Source organism: Aethalodelphis obliquidens, unplaced genomic scaffold (genome assembly GCF_003676395.1).
Source record: "Aethalodelphis obliquidens isolate GAN/ISIS:26980383/991018 unplaced genomic scaffold, ASM367639v1 scaffold38, whole genome shotgun sequence".
Taxonomy (NCBI): domain Eukaryota; kingdom Metazoa; phylum Chordata; class Mammalia; order Artiodactyla; family Delphinidae; genus Aethalodelphis; species Aethalodelphis obliquidens.
In genome coordinates, this window is record NW_020837982.1 from 3423602 (window position 1) to 3446503 (window position 22902).

The following is a 22902-nucleotide window of genomic DNA, read 5'->3' on the forward strand; positions in this document are numbered from 1 at the left end:
CTTTGACCCAGTGCTATCTTTCAAATTCATATCCCAGAGGAGGGCTGAAAATCTTCCTACCACGTAATAATATACACCTGATAGTCTAACTGTGGTATAACAGGTGGCTAATAAGCTGTAGCTGAAGCAAATGAATTCCTCTTTACCTGAGATTTTATAGTTTGTAATTATATATATATATATATATATATTTGGGCTGGTAATATAAAATTTTTAAATCATTGTTTGGTCCATAGGCTGGTATGCTTCAGATCTAAACCTAGGATGGTATTTTCTTCTTCCCTCTAGCTGTCTTTTCAAGTGGGAGAAAATATGGATTACTTTTCAAAGGGATACAGGTATCATTTGCTGGTGAAAAATGGATTTGGGAAAAAGTAAGGAGTCAGTCATCAGTTACACCCCTGCCAGGTGTTTGGGCAGCCAAATCCTCCCCCTGTCATTTCTTGAGTGAGCCATGAAGAAGACCTGGTGATTTACCCATCGACTGGCCATAGAAGAAAGCCCTTGTTATCTGTTAACAGCAGCATTCCATTCCACCCCCATTTCCCCACGTGGGTCTGTGGTAGACATTGTTAGCTAATTATGATCACACTGCTCATTAGAGTCAGTTTGCTCCCTGCATTATGCCAGCAGGCTTTTCTGCCCAGAGCCAAGGGTGAATTTAGCCCTATGCTAGAATACCAAGATACGAAAAAAATTGTTTGCAATGTTTGATGTTCCTATTGGGGGTGATTATTTCATTTCCATATTATGGTTGAAGAACCTAGCATAAAATACGTTGAATTATGATTTGTGTGCCTCATTATATCTATGTTGTTCAAAACATACCTCAAACAATTTGTTTCTTACATTTTCTTAGTTTTGGGAACTCCCTGGCGGTCCAGTGGTTAGGACTTCATGCTTTCACTGCCGAGGGCACAGGTTCGACCCCTTGTCAGGTAACTAAGATCCCATAAGCCCCGCGGCCAAAAAGAAAATTACCTTAGTTTTTAGAATATTTTTGCATATTCAGAACTTATTATCCTCAACTAAATTGTTTATTATACAGTGTGCTTTATTTATATGAACAAAATAGTGCTTTCCTGTACATTTAAAATCATTTTCAATTCATATATAATGAAAATACATGAAGTATCTCAACATTTCTTTTGTAAAATTGGGGTATGTCTTACACACCATTCTTATATGCCAGCAGATGTGTTCCAGGTTACATAACAGGAAACCATGGGAAACAAAAACCGATAAATGCAAGAGCTATATACCATAACAGTTGAGTAGGAGACAACATCTCACTGTTAAAATTTTTTTTTATATTTATTTAATTTATTTATTTGGCTGGCTGCACCAGATCTCTTAGTTGTGGCATGCGGGATCTTTAGTTGCAGCATGCAGGATCTTTTAGTTGCGGCATACAGTATCTTTTTTAGTTGTGCAATGCAGGATCTTTAGTTGTGGCATGCGAACTGTTAGTTACGACATGTGGCATCCAATTCCCTGACCAGGGATCGAACCCCAGCCCCCTGCACTGGGCGTGCGTAGTCTTAGCCACTGGACCACCAGTGAGGTCCCTCACTATTAAAATTTCAATTCAAATGAATCAGAAACTAATTGCTCTCAGTAACATAATAAGGTAAATTTTTGAGAGAATAAAATGGAAATAGTAGGCATGTGTGCTTTAGTGCACAGATTTGAATACACACAATTTTTTAGTAACTTTCAGCATAAATTTTACATGCAGCATCTTCATATTATGGTACAAAAACTAAGAAATGAGTAGCAAAACATAGCTGGTTTTCAACCAGACGAAAAAGAGAAATACATACTACAAAAGGCTATGTACTACTTGAAAGACATAAAAACCCCCATCACCAATTTTTCAGCTCGTAAGACTGGCAAAGCTAAACTTAAGAGTTTTGTTCAACTCTACCTGCCTGTTTCAACAAGAAAAAAAAAATTTATATATAATGGACTAGCTAATCTCAAAAGGATCTATGAAAAGAACAGAGTGATAAGGTAGACAAAATTAACATAACTACTGAAGTGGATAGCATTTATAAAAATATAGAAACTAGACTTTAAAAATCTAGAACACTACACAACTAGATACTTTGAATAAATCAATTGTAATAGGAAACACAAGACAATTTGCTAGGATCACTGGTGAATATTTTTCAACATACAATACCTATATCATAAATAGCTACAGAACACTGAAGGCTATTTTGTGAGGCAGACAGATATGGTGCCTGATAAGGACAGAACATAAAAATAAAGGCCAATCTTCCAAAAGGAACATGAAAAGATGCTGAACATCGCTAATTATTAGAGAAATGCAAATCAAAACTACAGTGAGGTACTACCTCACGATGGCCATCATTTAAAAAAATCTACAAATAACAGATGCTGGAGAGGGAATGGAGAAAGGGGAACCCTCCTACATTGTTGGTGGGAATGTGAATTGGTGCAGCCACTGTGGAAAACTGTATGGAGGTTCCTCAAAAAACTGAAAATAGAGTTGCCAGATGATCCAGCAATCATCATTATCTTGTGTATCCCTTAACTAATTATCATAGTCATAGTTATTGATATTTTTTACTACTTTTGTCTTTTAACCTTCATACTAGCTTTATAAGGGATTAATCCACTATCTTTACTATATATTTACCTTTCCAGTGAGATTTATTCTTTTGTACGTGTTCTTTTTTTTTCTTTGGCTGCACCATGCAGCATGCAGGATCTTAGTTCCCCGACCAGGGATCAAACTCATGCCCCCTACAGTGGAAGCATGGAGTCTTAACCACTGGACTGCCAGGGAAGTCCCCTTATATGTGTTCTTGTTACTAATCAGTGCTATTTCTTTTCAGCTAAAAGAAGTCCCTTTAACGTTTCTTATAAGACCAGTTTAGTGGTGATGAACTCCTTTGCTTTTCTGGCAATCTTTTTTCGGAATCTCTCCTTCACTTCTGATTAATAACGTTGCTGTGTAGGATATTCTTTTTTTTAAAAAATATATATATTTACTTATTTATTTGGCTGCAGCAGGTCTTAGCTGCAGCATGTGGGATCTTGGTTGTCACGTGCAGGATCTTTGTTGCCATGTGTGGGATCTTTAGTTGTGGCATGCAGGATCTAGTTCCCTGACCAGGGATCAAACCTGGGCCCCCTGCATTGGGAGTGCAGAGCCTTAACTACTAGACCACCAGGGAAGTCCCGGAAAGATAATCTTTGTTGGAAGTTTTTTTTCTTCCAGCTCTTTGAATATATCATGCACAACCTTCTGGCCTACAAGTTTCTGCTGAAAGATCTGCTCATAGCCTTAGGGGGGGTTACCTTGTATGTAACAAGTATTTTTCTCTTGCTGCCTTTGATATTCTCTCCTTGTCTTTAAATTAGCATTTTTAATTATAATGTACCTCGGTATGGGTTTCTTTGGATGTTTCTTATTTGCAGCTCTTCGGGCTTCCTGGATCTGAATGTCTTTTTCCTTCCCCAAATGGGGAAGATTTCAGCCATTATTTCCTTAAATAATATTTTTGCCCCTTTCTCTCTGTTTTCTCCTTCTGGAAGCCCTATGATGCAAATGTTAGGCCATTTGATGTTGTCCCATAAAAGTTCCTTAGGCCATCTTCACTTTTTCTCATTCTTTTTTCTTTTTGCTGTTCTAACTGGGTGAGTTCCACTGCCTTCTAGAAATTGACTGATTCTTTATTCTGCTTCATCTAGTCTGTTGTTGAACCCCTCTAGTGTATTTTTCAGTGCTGTTATTGTATTCCTCAGCTCTGTGATTTCTAAATATTTGGTACATTCTTAATATTTTCCATTTCTTGTTGAAATTCTCACTGTGTCTATCCATTCTTCTCCCCAGTTCAGTGAGCATCTTTAGGACCATCACTTTGAACTCTTTATCAGGTAAATTACTTATCTCTGTTGTTTCATTAAGGTTTTTTTTCCGTGAGGTTTTATCTTGTTCTTTCATTTAGGACATATTCCTCTGTGTCTTCATTTTGCTTTATTCTCTGTTGGTTTCTATACAGTAGATGAAGCAACCACATCTCCCAGTCTTGAAGGACTGGCCTATGTAGGAGATGAACCTTATCATTCAACCCTACTTCAGCTCTTGGTTGTCTCTCAAACCTTTGTGATTGTCCAAGCAGCTTATTATTATTATTTGTGTGTGTGGGGGGGTACGCCGGCCTCTCACTGTTGTGGCCTCTCCCATTGCGGAGCACAGGCTCCAGACGCGCAGGCTCAGTGGCCATGGCTCACAGGCCCAGCCGCTCCGCGGCATGTGGGATCCTCCTGGACCAGGGCACGAACCCGCGTCCCCTGCATCGGCAGGCGGACTCTCAACCACTGCGCCACCAGGGAAGCACCCTGTATTTTTAATAGTTCCTAGTAGTTGAGGATGTGCTAAGACCTGTCAGTGTCCCAAAAGGGAGGGTCTCAGCACCCAGATTCAGGACAACTAGAAGCCAGATCCTCAGGCATCAGCTTTTAAATGTATGCAAATATATACAGTCTTTTGGGAGCACACGTATAAGCCCTGCTGGCCACCAGAGCCAGGCGGGGTAGAGGTGTCCCCAGCAGCAGTAACAAAAATCAAGGCATCAGATGGGGTATGAGCTTCTTTCTGGGTGACACAAATCATTACAGTCCCATGGGACCAGGACACAAAATCCTCTGGCCTCCAAAGCCAGGCAATCAAGAGGCATCCCCTAAGTGGCAGTCACAAAAATCAGGGCACTAGACATGACACTTGAGCTTACTCTGTATATGTGAACAATAAAACTTTAATGGCAAGCATAAAAGAAGTTAGAATAAATGAGGACTGATACCCTGGCTAATGGGAAGGCCAAGTATACTAAGATCCCACGTTTACCTTATGTATTTAATATTTAACCAAGTAAGATACATATCTTAAAACCTTGCTACCAGTAAAATTAGCGTCACCTGAAAGCTTCTTATAAATGCAGAACCTCAATTCACCACTGCAGACTTAGTGAATCAATCTTCACCTTAAGACTTTAAGAATTCTGGGTGATTCTTATGTACCAAAAGTTACAAAAGCACTGTGTTTAAAGCAGTAGTTCTTGAACCTGAGTAAAGTCAGAGTCAGCTGGGAGCTTTTAAAAATACAAATTCTTAGGAAGTAATGAAATAGGGTTGTTTTGTTTTTGTGTTTCTTTTCGTAAAGCCTACCAGTTGATTCTGATGTGCTAAATTTGATGGAAGCTGCTTCAAAGAATTTGATTATATGGCAATAATGTATATATGAAGAAGTTATAAGACATATTAAGTGATAATTATCAAATAGTATTGGTTGAAAAATAAACAAGTAAACCATAAAACAAAGTAGCAGTTCCAAAGATTGATTCATGGATTCATTCATTCAGTTCCAAAAATTAATTCCTCATTGCATACATTATAGGAATTTCCAAGTGAATTAGAGATTAACAAAACGCTGATATTAAAAGAAAAAAGGAGAGAGAGAAGTTATGATTTTTCTGTATTCTTTGAAATGTGAAATCTCTGTGGGTAAATAGAAAAACTATATAAATATCAAGGGGGGAATTATATAGCATAAAATCAGAATAGGGTCTAGAATATTGTAAACAGTATTCTGAGGTGACGTTCTTGTTTTAACAGCTTTAGTGAGGCATAGTTTACATACCATAATATTCACCCATCATGAGTATGTAATAATTCTGTAATTTTTAGTAAATTTCCACTGTTATGCAATCATCACCCTGACCCAATTTTAGAACATTTTCATTACCCGCAAAACTTAACCATTTGTGGTCAATCACCCATTCCAATTCCCAACCCTGAGCAACTACTGATAACGCTTTCTGTCTCTCTAAATGTCTCTTCCAAAAATTTCTTATAAATAGTATCATATATTACATGGTCTTTTGTGTTTGGCTTCTCTCACTTAGCATAATGTTTTTGAGGTTTAGCCATGTAAGTGGTAGCTTGTAAGGAAGTAGTAGTTTGTTCCTTTTTATTCTCTTGTATAGATGTACCATAGTTTGTTTATCCATCCACTAGTTGATGGATTTGACTCGTTTTTCAGCTATAGTACCGCTATGAATATTCACATAGAAATCTTTGTGTAAACATATATTTTCATTTCCCTTGTGTAAATATATAAGAGTAGATTTGCTGAATCATATGATAAGTTTATTTTAACTTTTTCAGAAACAACCAAACTGTTTTCCAAAGTGGATGTACCATTTTACATTCCCACCAGTAATATGTGAGGGTTCCAGTTTTGATTGGAATTGCACTGAATCTGTAGGTCACTATGGGGAGATTGCCATCTTAACATTGAGTTTTCCAATTCATGAATATGAAGTGTTCTCTCTGTTTAAGTCTTCTGTAATTTATTTCAGCAATATTTCATAGTTTGCTGTATATCTTAAACTTCGTTTGTTAAACTTGTTCCCTAAGTATTCGATTTGATTTGATTCTGTTGTGAATGGAATTGTTTTCTTAATTTCATTTTCAGATTGTTCATTGCTGGCATGTAGAAAAAATGGGTTTTTGTATAATAATCTTGTATCCTGCAACCTTGATAAACCTGTTTATTAGTTTAAGTACTGTTTTTGTGTATTCCTTAGGGTTTTCTACATAGAGGATCATGTCATCTGCAAATAAAATCAGTTTTAGTTCTTCCTTTCCAATTTGGATGTTTTTTAAAAAAATTTTTTTTGGGGGGGCGCTTTTTCCACTGATGAGACCCTCCAATAAAATTTAAATAGACATGGCTGGAGCAGACATCTTTGCCTTGTTCCTTGACCTTAAGGGGAAGCATTCAGTCTTTCATTGTGAAGTAAGATATTAGCTCTGTTTTTCTTATGCCCTTTATCAGGTTGAAGAAGTTTTCTGTTTCTAGTTTGTTGAATGTTTTTATCATAAATGGGGGTTGGATTTTATGTTGCTAGATTGGATTTCCTACTCATGGATGTTTTCATTAATATTTTTGAAGGATATTAAGCTGTAGTTTTTATCTCTTGTGATAAAGGAATTCAGTCCTTTTGTCATTGTCTGACTTTGGCCTCATAGAATGAGTTGGGAAGTGGTCCCTTCTCAGTTTCTGGAAGAATTTGTGAAAGACTGGTACTGTTTCTTCATTAAATGTTTGATATAATTGACCAATGATGCCATCTGGACATGGGCTATTCATTGAGGGAATATTTTTAATTAATAATTTGTGTAGGGTTAGTAGTGATGTCCCCTTTTACATTCCTGATTTTGTCCATTTGTATCTTTGTTTTTTCTTGATCAGTTTAGCTAAAGGTTTATCTTTGACCTTGTCAAAGAACGAACTTTTTATTTCATTGATTTTCTTGATGTGCTTTTTTCTTTGTTTCCATTGTGATTTTGTTATTTCCTCTTGCTTGCTTTGGGTTTAATACGCTCTTTTTCTAGTTTTCTGTAGATAAAAGCTTATATCTCACTGATTTGAGGGCTTTATTTTCTATATAACTGATTAAAGGTATACATTTTCCCTCTAAGCAGTGCTTTAACTGTATCCAATAAATTTTGATATATTGTGTTTTAATTTTTATTCAATTCAGATATTTTCTGATTTCTTTGTGATTTCTTCTTTGTTTTGTTTCATATTCTAATATTGGGATTTCTAAAATTTCTTTCTAACATCTGTAATTTAATTCTACTGTGGTCTGAAAAACATTTTGGTTTCAGTCCTTCTTAGTTTATTGAGACTTGTTTTTTGACTTAGCATTTGGGCTTTCCTAAAGAACATTCTGTGTGTGCTTGGAGAAAAATGCGTATTCTGTTCTTGTTGGGTAGAGCGTTCTGTAAATGTCACTTAGGTAAAGTTAGTCGATGGTATTTTTTTAACTCTTTTCTGTCCTTGCTTAATTTCTCTTTAGTTGTTTTATCTTTGAGAGTGGGGTATTAAAACTTCCAAATATAATTATTGAATTGTCTGTTTCTTCTCTTCTGTCAAGTTTTGCTTTGTGAATTTTGAGAGTCTATTTTTAACTATGTAGACCATTTATAATTATCATATATGTGTTTACCCTTTTATCTTTATGAAATGTTCCTCCTTGTCTCTAGTAATATTTGTCTTAAAATCTGTTCTGTTTTGTATTAACATAGCTTCTGCAGCTCTCTTGTGGTCACCATTTTTATGGTATGTATTTTTACCTCTTTTAACTTCCAACCCATTTTTATTGTTAAATCTAAAGTGTGTCTTTTGTAGACAGCATATGGTTGAATCTTGCTTTTTAAAAATTGTCAATCTTGGGACTTCCCGGGTGGCGCAGTGGTTAAGAATCTGCCTGCCAATGCAGGGGACACAGGTTCGATCCCTGGTCCGGGAAGATCCCACATGCTGTGGAGCAACTAAGTCCGTGCGCCACAACTACTGAGCCTGCGCTCTAGAGCCCGCGAGCCACAGCTGCTGAGCCTGCATGCCACAACTACTGAGACCCACGTGCCTAGAGCCCGTGCTCTGCAACAAGAGAAGCCACCGCAATAAGAAGGCCGTGCACTGCAATAAAGAGTAGCCCATGCTCGCTGCAGCTAGAGAAAGCCCACGCGCAGCAACGAAGACCCAACGCAGCCAAAAATAAATAAATAATAAATAAATAAATTTATTTTTTAAAAAAAGCTTAAAAAATTGTCAATCTCTGCTTTTTATTGAAGTATTTAATCCATTCACATTTAGTGTAATTATTGATTGATTGGATTTACATTTGCAATTTTGCTACAGTATTTGTTTTCTATATATGTTGTTTCTTTAGTTGCTGTGGCCTTCCTTTTTATCTTTTGTGTTAAATCCATATTTCAAAATTGTATTTCTTGTTTTGTGTCAACTATTTTTCATTTGACCATTTTAATTCATCTCTTGATTTTTTTTTTAATCCTCCTTTGGTTTTTTAGTTATTTTATTATTTGCTGTTCTAGGGATTGCAGTGTACATCTTAATTTCTGAACAATCTATATCAGATTAATAGTATTTTAATTCTGGTAGAATGCAACAACTTTGCTCCAATATAGCTCAGTTCCCTCCCCCTATTGTGCTGTTATTGTCATATATATTACATCTATATATGTTAAAACCAACAATGTATTGTGCTATTTATCCACGTATTTGCCATTTCTTGTTTCTCATTTCTTCCTGTGGATTTGAGTTACCTTCTGGGGTCATTTCCTTTCAGACCAAAGGGATTCTTTTTTTTCCTGTAAGGCAAACCTGCTGCCAACAAATTCTCTTAGTCATTACTTATCTTGGATTGTTTTCACTTTGCCTCTATTTTTGAAGGACAGGGTCTTTTTTAACTGAATATAGGATTTTTGCCTGCCCCACTACCACCACTGCAATTATGGGGTTCCACTTCCCTCTAGTCTTCGTTGTATCTGATGAAAAGTCAGTCATTAATTGTCTTGGTTTTCTTCATATTTCAATTATTATTTTCGTCTTTAACTTGATCTGTGGTTGACTGTGAAGTGTCTAGGTGCAGAATTCTTGTATCTATCCTATTTGGGAGTTTTTGAGTTTTGTATATTGTTCTTCATCAGATTTTGAAAGTTTTAAACCATTATTTCTTCAAATATCTTTTTTTCTGCTCCTTTATCTCTCTCCTTTTTTCATGGTACTCCCATTAGATGTATATTGGTACATTCAGTGTTGTTGCATAGGTCTCTGAGGCTCTGTTCATTTTTCTTCAAATTTTTCCTCTCTGTTCTTGAGATTGTATAATTTCTATGGCTCTTTTATGTTCACTGATTTTTTTTTTTCTTCTGCTATCCAAAATCTGCTTTGGGCCAATCTAGTGAATTTTTCATTTCTAATATTGTATTTTTCAACTTTAGAGTTTGTTTCCTTCTTTGTAGTTTCTATTTCTGTATTGAGATTTTCTATTGTTTTGTCATTGTCGCCATATTTTTCTTTAATTCTTTGAACATATTTATAATAGCTGCTTTTGAAGTTTTTCTGAATACAGCATCTGGGCCCACTAAGAAACAGTTTCTGTTGACTGCTTTTCCCCCTGAGTATGAGTCACGTTTTCCTTTTTTTTTTTTTTAACGTCTTGTAATTTTTGTTGTTGTTGTTGTTAAAACTGGACATATTTGGTAATATATTGTAACAACCCTGGGTCTGATTCCTCCCCAGTCCTCCTCCCATGTCTGAAGGTTGTCATTATTGCTGTTGTTATGTATGTTTGCTTATATTTAAGTAACTTGACTTAGTATGTGGGATCTTTCTCCCCTGTGGATTGCAGCCATTCAAGTTTTTGCTCAGTTGTTTTTGTTTTCATCTTTACCTTGGCCTTCTTGGAGTCCCATAACTTAGTGCTCAGCCAGTGATTAGTTAAAGGTTGTGCTCAAACATCTTGAGCCAGTAAGGCTTCTACCCTTTGCTGAGCCTTCTGTGAGTGTATTAGGGAGCTCATCTAGCTTTCAGGCATGCCTCAGCTTTTACTTTCTGCTAAGCTTCTCATTTCTTCCCTTCATATGTAGGAAGCCTCCTAGTCAGCCCTTGATAGGTGGAGAGCTTAGGACCTCTCCAGTCAACTCTGAGCATATACGCAGCCCCCAGTTAGCCAGGAATGCATAGAGTGTTTACCAGGCCCCCCTGTGGCTCTCATTTCCAGAATCTCCTTATTAAATTTCTGGATTTCTGTTAGTCTGCACCTCTTCCCAACTGGGACAACAGCCTCAGGCTAGCAGAGCTGTAGGCTTTATCTCTTCTTTTCTAGTTGGGTTTAAATGGTTTTACTCTCAATGCCACTGGGTATGGGTTTTTTGCCTTCCATTTCAAATCACTTCAGCAGACTCAGGCAGTGAAGCCGCTGGTTTCCGTGGCCAGCACTTACCAGGTACTGCATGGACTGTGCTTGGGGTGGGGGGTGAATAAGGAGCAACCCAAAGCAGTAACACCACTGACTTCCACTGTTCTTACCCAGAGTTCTATATTTTTCATAAATAAACACTCTTAAACTTGTCATTTGACTTTAGTTGTTTTCTGGAGTCCTGTAATGGTTGTTTCTGACACATTTGTCCAGTTTTATAGTAGTTTTGTTGGGAGAGGATTTGCTGATTTATTCAGTTTGCCACAGCTGGAAGTCTTGCCTCCTGTTTTGTATTTGCAATATTTTGGGGTTTGGTTATTTTTAAAAGGCTAACTAATTAAAAACCTGAAGGACATCTATATATTGTAGCTGCTTCAGCATTTTGCTTCACAATAGAAGTTAGGAGATTGTGATTAGATTAGGGGTGGGACTGTAGTTCTGCTATAATTCTGCTGACAGCACTGTCCTGTGGAATGCTCCTTAATAGCATATTCTTGTGTAATGATGAAGAAAACGTTTGTTTTTTTTTAAGCAAGCGAATTCTTTTGGAATTCTATCAAAACATAAGGAAGATATTATGTATACTCCTCTCTACAGAATGAACCAGTGGCACAAGGAAAGGTATGATAGAATCCATTGGACTGGTGTAGATGTGTATCTATATGCAAAAAAAAAAAGAAAAAAGGAAAGAATCACCCTCTTTAAAAATTACTCATTATATAGATCTCAATCTAAAATGCTTTTTTATGCTCAAATTTAACTGGGAAGTTAGCCTTTACCTTTCTAGTTATATAATAACACACAGAGAGAAACAATACGAAATAAAACATACAGCTCTGTGATTTATCACAAAGTACACACCTCTAGCCATCATCCATATGAGAAATAAGACATTGGTAGCACCCAGAAGTCCTCTCTTCTCTGCCCCATCATTAAGTACCCCCCCAAGATAACCATTGTCCTTACTTTTATGATAACCACTTCCTTTCTTAATAGTTTCTGTCTACTAAGTGTGCATCCCTAAACATTAGAGTTTAACTTTGCTTATATTTTTTATATAGAAATCTTATTATTCATTTGTGACTATTTTCTTTGGCTCAAAATTATGTTTGTGAGATTTATCTATGTTGTTGCATGTAGCAGTAGTTCATTTTAATGCTATAGAGTATTCCATTATGTGAAAATACAACAATTTGTTTATCCATTTTGCTGTTCATGGATATTTGAGTTGTTTCCAGTTTTAAGGGTATTAAAGATATGGCTGCCATGGACACACACACTTGTTTGTGTCTTAGTGTATAGGTACACAAATTCCTTTTGGGTATATACCTGAGAGTCAAATTGCTGGGTTCCAGTGTATATTTATTTTCACTTTAGTATATAAAACCAACCTGTTTCCCAAAGTGATTGTACAATTTACACTTCTACTAGCAGTGTATTAGAATTGACATTGCACCACATCTTCACCAAACATTTGGTATTGTCAGACTTTTAAACATTAGTCATTTTGGTGGTTATATTGTACTTTCTCATTTGGTTTTAATTTTCATTTCCCAAATGACTAATGAGGTTAAGCTCCTTTTCATATGTTTATTGGCCATTTGAATTAATCCTTTCTTGTGAAATGCCTATTCAGGCCCTTTTAAAAAATTGATTTGTAGGAATTACGTATGTATCTGGATAAGAGCCCTCTGTTCCTTTTTGCTCCTCCAGCCTTGCAGTCGCCTCTAAAGCCCTCTATTAGCAGAGTCTAACCTGAAGCTAGCTGGAAAAACCAAAACATGGTTTGCAGAGTCTTAGCCCCAGTATTATAGAGCAGTGTTTAGACGGATGGGCTTGAAATGGGAAACGCTAGCTTAAGGCACAACCTTCCTGTCTGCAGAGCCACCTTTATGATAAGCCAAGTGTCTAAATATGGGAGAATCTGTTTCTGAGCCATATTTCTATTTCATTGGTCTATTATATTAGCTAAATTACTGTGGCTTTATAATAAGTTTTCTTATCTGGTAGAGCAACTTTTCCCACCTTATTCTTCTTCAAGAGTGTCTTAGCTGTCCTTGGCATATTTGCATTTCCATAAAAACTTTAAGACTAATTTGTGTAGTTTCACAAAAAGAAAACCATTTCATGTTTTGAATTTCACTGAGTCTATAAGTCAATTTGGGGAGAATTGAAATTTTTGCAATATTGAGTAGTTTTCTAATTCATGAATATGGTATGTTTCTCCATTTATTTATGTCTTTAATTTCTCTCAGTGATGTTTTTTAGTCCTTTTGTGTAAAAGTCTTGCTTAGCTTTTCTTAGTTTTAATCCCAATATTGGATATTTTTAACATTATTATGAAAAACATTTAAATTTTTTTCATTTCATTTTTTATTTTGTAATTTTGCAAATACACATTTTCTTTAGTTTTGAATAATTAGACCCCATTAACCTACTACTCAAATTCAATAATTTCAATATTTGCTTTGTTTCAACAATATTTATTACTGTAGTATTTTAAAATAAATCTTAGATCTCATATCATTTCACCTATGTATACTTAGTATATACATCTCTAGAAAATATGGAAATTTAATTTATAATCATAATTTTAAACCATATTCAAATTTTCCCTTTTATTTCAAAAATGGCAGTTTACTGTTGGTGTGTTCAGACAGTTTACTTTTAATTTATAGCATATTGAGACTTACATTTTATGTTAATTATTAAAATATTAGCTTAACCACTAAACTATCAAATGATAAAGCATTCTCTATGGCAATTAAAAACAAAACTTTTGGGACTTCCCTGGTGGTCCAGTGGTAAAGAATCCACCTTACAATGCAGGGGACGCAGATTAGATCCCTGGTTGGGGAACTAAGATCCCACATGCCGCGGGGCAATTAGGCCTGTGTGCCACAAACACTGAGCTCACGCACCTCAACTAGAGAGCCTGCATGCCCCAAACTACAGAGCCCACGCGCTCTGGAACCCGCACACCACAACTATAGAGCCCACATGCCCTGGAGCCTGTGTGCCACAACTAGAGAAGAGAAAAAAACACACGCCACAACTAGAGAGAAGCCCACCTGCCTCAACGAAAGATCCCACGTGGCTCAACAAACATCCCGCATGCCACAACTGAGACCTGACGCAGCCAAAAATAAAATATAAATAAATACTCTTAAAAAATAATAATTTAAAAACTTTTTATGATGATGTGAAGTTTCTGTTTCTAAATTCATTACAATTTTTGACATTGGTAAAGCCATAATCTTATAAAACTACTATGTGAGTAAAACTGTCCTTTTCTTTCATTTGATGTCTTCCACATTTATGAAACTAATGTACAACAAAAACTGCCATCTTTAAATTTTTTTAAAAATCTTTATATTCCTCAGTGTTCCTGTTACTGAATACATATCTTTCAGGAATTCATCAATGGGATTGAAAGCAAGCATATTATTGTGTGACATAGTTTTAGTTTTGGTTACCCTTTGTAACCTCCTGTTGCCCAAAGTTGTTAAAATGCAAGAAGGAGTTGCAGTTGTGAATTATTTTCCTTTGTGGTTTTGTACAGAAACCTTTCCTTCATTGCAGCTGGTTTTCCTCCCCATACAATGTTCACAGGTCTATTTCTAGAAGACTGTGGGTAGTGTGCCATGAAAACTTCCTAGACTTGGCAGACTAGGCTATGTCATGTTCACCCTCTAACATGAGAAAATCCCCCTTGAAAAGGCAGTGTGGCAACTTTTGTGCAGGCCGGTCAGACTCTCACAGAGATTTTTTTTTTTTTTTTTTTTTGCGGTACGCGGGCCTCTCACTGTTGTGGCCTCTCACATTGCGGAGCACAGGCTCCGGACGCGCAGGCTCAGCGGGCATGGCTCACGGGCCCAGCTGCTCCGCGGCATGTGGGATCTTCCCGGACCGGGGTACGAACCTGTGTCCCCTGCATCGGCAGGCGGACTCTCAACCACTGCGCCACCAGGGAAGCCCTCTCACAGAGATATTTGACAGTGACTGAGGAGAAAGAGTCTCTCTGTCTTCCCAGCATCTACAGTAAGGATGGAACTAATTAATTCATGCTCTAAAGAACCATAAAATATTCCCAAGACAACAGTAATTAGCATTAAATAATTTTTCACCTATATTTTAACTTATTCAGTGGTTATTGGTTTGGGGAGTTGAGGCAGTCTTAAAAGTTAGCTCTTACAATAACAAGTATTTGAAAATAAATGTGACAGCTTGATATTGGATGGCTTGCCTGTTCCTTATTCTTCCTCCTTCCCTTCCTGGGTCTCTCACTACAGATCAGCATGGCTCAGTGCTGTGTCTCATCTGCTGGGATCATTGCTGTTTATACTTACTTAGACACAGAGTTAAAGGATAAGTTCCTATTAACTCTCCCAGTTAAATGTAGATGTTTTGCTTCTCCTGATCAGTAGTGTTAGGATAGGAGAGAAAGAAAGAACTATTTCACTGCTTTGGTTTGGCTACTGTGTAAGACCTTTTTTTCCTCGTAATAATCAGATTAACAAATTTGGGGATCATTTATAAGTACCTTAAAGGAAAAGGATTGCTTTCTTATGTATAGAGCTAACTCAGCAAATACCAAATTTGGATAAACATTTAAAAAGAAAAACCAAACATCAGAAAACCCCAGCTGATGGAACAAATTATCTAAATATGAAAGATGAGAATCCTTTTCTATGTGTATTTGGGTGGGGGCAGGGAAACCTAGAAGGTTTGTGCTTCTAAATAGTTTGCAACTCTGTATATTATGTCAGAGTGCACACAAGCTAGATAGAGCTTTTTGAAGTTCTGGTTATAAAAACCAGAGAGTCATACAAATAAATTCCATATTTAACCTGTAGTGTCCATGAACATATAATATATACTGAGGACAAATAAACATTTTCTAGACTTATTTTTGTCTCATAGTTTGCTATTGTTTTCTCAAGGAAACTTAATCTAAATACAAGTAAAAATAACTTTTAAGGAAGTGAATCTTGAAATGAATGTGAAGGCAATAATTAAATATTTAGAGCCTAGCTAGGAAGTTCTATTACTGAGATGTGTACTGTATTGGTACAGTTGACATAGTAATTGTAGTATGTATAGTAAAAAATAGAGAATTGCTGATTACAAGTTAATGTGACTAGAATTAGAAGAACCTGATTTTCTTAATCCAAGTTGAAGCATTCTCTCTCTTTTTTTTTTTTTTTTTTTTGCTTTGGATAGTTAAAAACCTGTATTAGCACCATGAAATTTAAAACTGCTAAAATACATGGGGGAAAGATTCTTCACATAAAATGAGTGAGGAGCATTTAATTTCTTGGGGACTCTTGCTGATTAGTTATACTAATTAAAAGATATTATAATGTAACATTCTAGTGCCTGGGAAAGTATCCGCAATGATAAGTTTTACTCTTGTTTTCGTTTCACCTCTTCTGCTTGTCAGTAATATAAGCAGATTTGTGGCAGTGGTCACAGTTTCCTGGGATTAAGAAAACTCTACAACAAAACGACCACAACCATATCTAAAAAGCTTCCTGTTTTGGTATTGTACTCTTTTGACTGACTCTGTATCTCTCTGAAGAATGGCTCGTGGATTCTTTTGGCTGTTTAAAAAGCAGTTGAACTTAAATTCTAAGTGCAGAGAAGGATTGATGTACCCGGAGCAGATATAAGAAAAGACTCTCACAACCCTTAAAACTTTATTTTTTTGTTTTTGTTTTTCTCTTTCTAAAACATTATTTTTAATGTAATGTTTACAGAATCAAATGTTAATTTAAAACTGAGGAAGTAAGTGCCTATTAATATAACTTGAATGATTATGAAGGTAATCAGATGAAATAACAGATGCACTGTTTTCATTTAGAGCGAACAGTATTTTAGAGAAAGTAACTGGTCATAAGTGAATTGTAGGTCGAAGGATGGCTCCATTTTCTGAAATGAGGAAAGTTGCCCTAAATGTTGTTCATTATCTCTACAGCTGGAGCTTCATTAACAAGTGCAGTTGAAATAACCAGGGTATTGCAGCAGCAGAGAAACTAAGCACAGCAAGCCTTTCAGTAACAAAGAAAATAAAAGAATTCCTGTGTAACAGGCTTCCACACTTATCTGTGTTCTGTGATACTGTTTGTGCTGAACTAAAGCATCTGCTACTTCAAGTTAAGAGAGAACAAACTCAACATGGCGTGAAATTACCGCACTGCCATTCACATTCATGAGATTATATTGTTACCAGCCACAGGCATGACTGGCTTTTGCATGAATAATAAAATAAAATGCTGCTTTGTGAATTTTACCTTAAAACATTACAAGGCACAGATTTGAGCCAGGAGTGGATTTATCTTAAAGCAGCTTTCCTCACCACAGTAAGGTCAAGACCAGTAAGAAGTCAGAAGCTGCGAAGTATTGCTGCATGAGGTCTTTGGAAAGGGTATTGTGTTAAATCAATTTACTCATTTTTAAAAATTAATATTGTGCAGGCTAGCTGTTAGACATATTAAAAATTATTAAAGTACCATTTGGCAACATCATAGTAATAATCATTGATTCAGGCAAAAAAAAATCCATGGGTGCTAAAGGTAGTGGGTCAGAGTTTGATGAGGAATAGCCTATTTACATAGTTACAAAGGGAAAAAATAGTAACTTTGCAGTGGAGAAACCTGACGGACACCTCATCCAAGTGATCAAAGTTATCACCAGTAATGGGAAAAATCGACTTCATGGGCCTCCTAACGTGGTGCGCTAAGAAGACATCTGTGTTATTCCTGTGAAAAATACAGAACCTGAATCTAATCTCAAGAAAATGCCAGATAGACCCAAACTGAGGAACAGTCTACAAACTAACTGGCTTGTACTCTTCCAAAATGGCAATGTCATAAAAGATAAAGAAATGCTAATTAACTGTTCTAGATTAAAGAAGACTCTAGAGGCAATGACTACTGTGCAGTATATGATCCAGAATTTCCCTTCCTTGCTGTTTCATTGACTTTTATCTTCCAGTATCTAGCTACAGAAGTGGTATATTTAAACAGAAAAAAAATTTTAATAGTCAATATAATATTATATTTGGTTTCCTTCCTATTTTACTTTCCTAGATTATGTGGATTCTAAGCAATGTTGTGGATTTTGGTTGGTGTTTTTTAAACAACAGTCAAAAATGTTAGGTGTCTTAGCCTAGTTGAATTACATTTCAAGCTATTGAAGACTTGAAAATGATAATACTTAATTGTTTTAGCAAATTTTCAATCAGTGGGAGAAAGTGAAGTCCTCATGCTGTTTTAAAAATACTAGAATGCATTGTTTAAGAGTTTTACAAGAACTTAGGAAGTAGCAATCACTAAGATAAATTTATAAAGAAGTGATGATATTCATAAAGAAGTTTGGTATGATTTTTAGGTAAAAAATAGGAATGCTTTATTATCAGGAAGGCAATTTGATGAGTGTCTTATTTCCTTGCGGACAAGATGAAGAAATAAACTGAGTGATTGTAGTTAATTAAATAAATAATTAATTGACTAACGATACACAGATTAATGATTGGATGCCGGCCTCATAGATGGCTTCTAGTGTTGTATCTGTTGCAGAGCTCTGTCCTTAGTCCTGTTCTAAACTTTAATTAACAACTTGGATAAAGGCATTGATGACATACCGACCAGATTTCAAAATGATACAAATCTGGGAGGAATAGCCAAAGCATTGAATGGCTGAAACAGAAAATGAAAGATAATGGTAGCTGAGCATGATAGGAATCTAGCAAAATAAATCTGACAGGAATAAATTCTACAAAGACAACCAGTCATCAATGATGGGTCGAAGGAAAAAAGCTTTAGGTTAATTCATGGAAACTCGATTAGCCAGATGGCCAATTGGCCATGTTTAGCAAAACTCTTTGATTTAATATGTATCGACTGGGTCCAATCAGAAAAATGGAAACACATTAGTATTTCAAACACAGGGAAATATAATACAAGGAGTTGGCAACATAGGTGTTAGAAGGCTAAAAGAGAGAAAAGGTGGACACTGAGCTATTAAAGAGAGTAACCACAAGGGGCAGCCATCATACCAAGAACTGAGAAACAAAAGGGAAGAAGTTACCATAACCTAGAAGCTACAGCCCCTAAGCTGCCACTCAGACTCATGAGGGGACACTGTTGTGTCCTGAAACCCATACTACTAAAAGATGTTTCATTTATATAAGAAACCAAAATACTCAAACTGTATTCTCTACATTCAACTAAAAGTGACCACATCTGAATGAACACTTCTTCCATCTTGAATTTGGTTCTGAAAATAAAGCATAAAACTAATTTGACTTCAGTCGTGTTAATGTTCAATGCTTTTTCTCCTGTCTTTAAAATGGCTTTACCACTAGTAGCCCTCCTACCTCTGATGTATTGCTAAGTGACCTCTCAGGAAGGTTAAGTGTTTATAGAAATTTAGACAGGGATTTTAAAAAAAGAAAAAAGCATGGCAAATGAGTTGGGTGGGCTAAACATTCTCTTTGATTATACTTTTTTTAATCTTTCTCACTGATACCTGAAGCATTATTAAGTGGATTTAATATTGAGTGTTTTAACATAAAGGTATTTGTCATGCTCTGAAACATTGAAGAACAAAGTTTGGGATTGATTTCTCTGTCTTTTTTTCCTCTCCCCCTAAATATTGTGTCTTTAGGTCAGTAACAGATCCAAGAGATGGAAAGAGAGTAGCACTCAAAAAGATGCCCAACGTCTTCCAGAATCTGGTCTCTTGCAAAAGGGTCTTCCGGGAATTGAAGATGTTGTGTTTTTTTAAACATGATAATGTAAGTGAAATCAGTGTTTGGGATAAACTATTTCCTAAGTATGTTTGATTATATTAGTAAAGAGCAAAAGAGAGTTAAAAAGGGTACATGTACCATATTAAGGGATTTGGAAACCTGAGACAAATTAGACCTTTTTTGTGAATGAGCAAGTTTAAGTGAATTCTAGGATTTATTGATTGACAGATAAATATTAATTGATTTAAAGCAAATGTTAATATTTAGCTTGGGAACAATACTAATGTACAACATAAAAATAGAGTATAATACGTAGTCTGAGTGATTTAAATAGAAGTAATTGGCCCCTGATTTTAAATGCTTTGTTTATATCCTTTAATATTTTAAACCAGAGATTAAAGATGTGAGAAAAAAGTTTCTCCTCTTAAAAACAATACAGCTTTTAAAGATAACATAGTTTATCTTATTTATGGCTGTGTTTAGAGATGTCAGGATTCGTGGGGAAACAGAATCACAGTGGTTTGAGAGAGCTTCTTCTCAACTAATCCTGAATTAAAAGTTTGGTATGTGTAAAATTTACCTGGGGGATGTTAGCATTGGACTCTTAGTTTTCAGTTTCATATGAAAAGAAAAACTGCCTCACATTCTGCATTTGGTACTCAACCAGTGCTATTTTAATTGCTGAAATAAAAATCAGGAAACCAGTAATTTCTTGTGAGTCTGACTGCTTGTTTGCACAGGAACCTGAAGAACTTTGGCCGAAGTGTAGGTCACACTTTAAGAGATAAATTTGTAAAAGTTTGAACTATTTGGTAAAACTAGGAATATCAAACTTACAATACGTTCACTTGAAGCTCCTTGGTTTGACACATTTCACTTTATTGATTACCCCTCTTGAAATCCATTTTCCTTAAACTTTTTTAGAAAGTAACTGCTTGTCTTTCATTCAGTTGGGACTGCCTAGCAATGTGTTTGTTTGTTTCAATAACTTTGAAAACATCATTCCAGTTGCTATTTTATGACTGTTTCCTGAAATTTTGGAAGTGATTTTAGAATGATGTCTAGTGCTTGCTTTGTTATTTCTTGAATTTGCCTGAGTGAGTGCCACCCCAGCATCAAAGAGTACAAACCTTATGTACATTGTCAGAGACTCAAGTAAAGGGGTCCACAGTAAAGAAATATTTTGAAGGTGGTATCAGAAATTCACTTTCTAAGGGTTTCAATGGTTTATTCAAACCTATCTTGGCTTCTTTTATAAAGGAGGGATGGTGTAATAGGCTGCTATCTGTATATGTTGCTGTCTTTGCTCATGACTCATTCCTATAGAGTAACTAATTAAGTTACAAAGATAGTGTCAGAGTGAGTAGTGTAAGAAAAGAAACAAACTGCAGTCTTGAAAATCACACATATTAAAACACAGCAACTACTGTTCGAGCTCCTGAGCTGTATCGTAAGAGAGTGCTTGTGATTTCTGTGGGAATGTTCAAAAGTGAGGCAAAGTTGGAGATGGGACATCATGGCACCACTATTTTATACATAATGAATTTATGCTGTGCACTGAGATCTACAAAAGCATCTCAGGGCCAGCATACCTGGTATGTGTGGAATGCCAGTCTAAGAGGCAACTGGTATTTGATGTAGTTAAGACAACAGATGTTTATTAATTGTGTCCTGTGTGCAGAGTGCAGTGCTAGGTCATGTGGAGAATACAAAAAAAAAGTTCAAAACATGGTCCTTTTTTGAAGGAAGTGGACCAGGTGTTTAAGCATTTGTTACCAAGTGTCAGAAAATGTGTAGATGCTTTACATATATTAATTTAATACTTAAAAGTCTTGTCAGATAGGGCTTATTATCCCTACTTTACAGAGGAGGAAACCAAAGCTTAGAGTTAAGTAATTTGCCCAAGGTCAGGGTGGCACAGATTGAAGTCTAAATCTGTCTTGCTTCAGGGCCCATATTCATTAATTCAGTAAACATTTATTGTGCACATCCTATATCCCTAAACTACATCAGCTTCTAGGGGTTTCTACCCTCAAGGAGTTTAGTAATGTGATACTGTGATAACAGTGCTGTGGGAGGACTGCCTGCATGGTTAAACATTAATACAGGACACTGTGTGTGCTACGCATAGTGAAAAGCTGGGCAACCAAACCTAAAAATATATTCGAATCACCAAGTGAGCCTTCAAAATGCAGATTCATGGGTTTCATCCCAGACCTACTACATTGTAATCTCTGGGGTTGAGACCCCGGTAGCTGTATATTTTTTAAAGCTTCTCAGGTGAAAGATGACAGACAAGTATTGTACTATTAAGAAAAAGAGAGTAATTGTCATGGACTTAAAATCTCAAAGATGCTTTAAACAGGGAGAAACCTTAAGATGAGCCTTTTGAGATTAACATTTGATTGAATAGAAGGAAAAGAAAGGAATGTCATGATGAAAATGGCATTTAGAAAGATTAACCTTAACTTGTAGGAAGGTTGGATTTTAATTTGGATGGCTTTTTATGTGACAGAGAATAGCTGCAAAACCCTGGAAGCCTTTAGATTTTCTTTTGAACAGAACCTTCAAAGTCATTGTATCATATTCATTGATTTCAGGTGATCTGACTGATTGAGATACACATACACACACACGCACACGCACATTTTTTTCCTTAAAGGTTGTTCATCTTAAAGGGATAGGTTCGCCTTGATGTAGCAACTTAGAGAAACAGAAATGGGTTTAACTTTCTAAAGATTGATGTTGTTTAGGCCTCTCAGTAGTGTCTAGTCAGAGTCTGAGCTATTATAAAATCTGACAAAATATTCTCTACTTTGCCCATCTGTGCACTTGTGCGTGTGTGTACACACACACACGCGCGCGCGCACACACACACACACACACACAGAGTTGTCATTTTATCGGCATGGAAAACGGATGACTGAGGGTTTTTTCATTCTTTGACAATCTGATGAATGCCATGAACCCTCTTTTGGAAAAATACATATACACATAATTTTTATGTCATTTTAGACTTTTACTAGTCCTTTAATGCCCATCCAGTGCCTCCTTAGGACCTATTGATTCCTGCTAAGAGCCCCTGTAATAGAGTTCTTGGGTTTTTCTTGTCCTTAGGCAATAGCACTAAGCACACGGTAGGTAGTCAGTCTATCGAAGAGTGAGTGAGTGAGTGAAAGTGACAGGGAAATAAAATATGAAATCTCAGAGTCTGGAATGGTAACCTCAGTGATCTCTCTTGGAGTTACTTTTTCCCAGCCTTTTAGTTCTGGAGTAGAGGAGGCAAAAGAGGAGGTAGTGAAGGCAAAGGGGGATCATTTG

The 22902-nt window shown here is 36.2% G+C and overlaps 1 protein-coding gene across 2 annotated transcripts in view; it reads left to right on the forward strand.

The window, feature by feature from the left end:
• Positions 1-22902, forward strand: part of NLK (nemo like kinase) — a 146965-nt gene that overhangs the window by 66984 nt on the left and 57079 nt on the right. For both annotated transcript variants that reach the window (XR_003437960.1, XM_027130384.1), the window contains exon 2: positions 19497-19626. Coding sequence is in view for 1 of the 2 variants with exons in the window: in XM_027130384.1 (XP_026986185.1) it covers positions 19497-19626 (130 nt within the window). In the remaining variant the exon portion in view is untranslated. The remainder of the gene's footprint in view (positions 1-19496; positions 19627-22902) is intronic.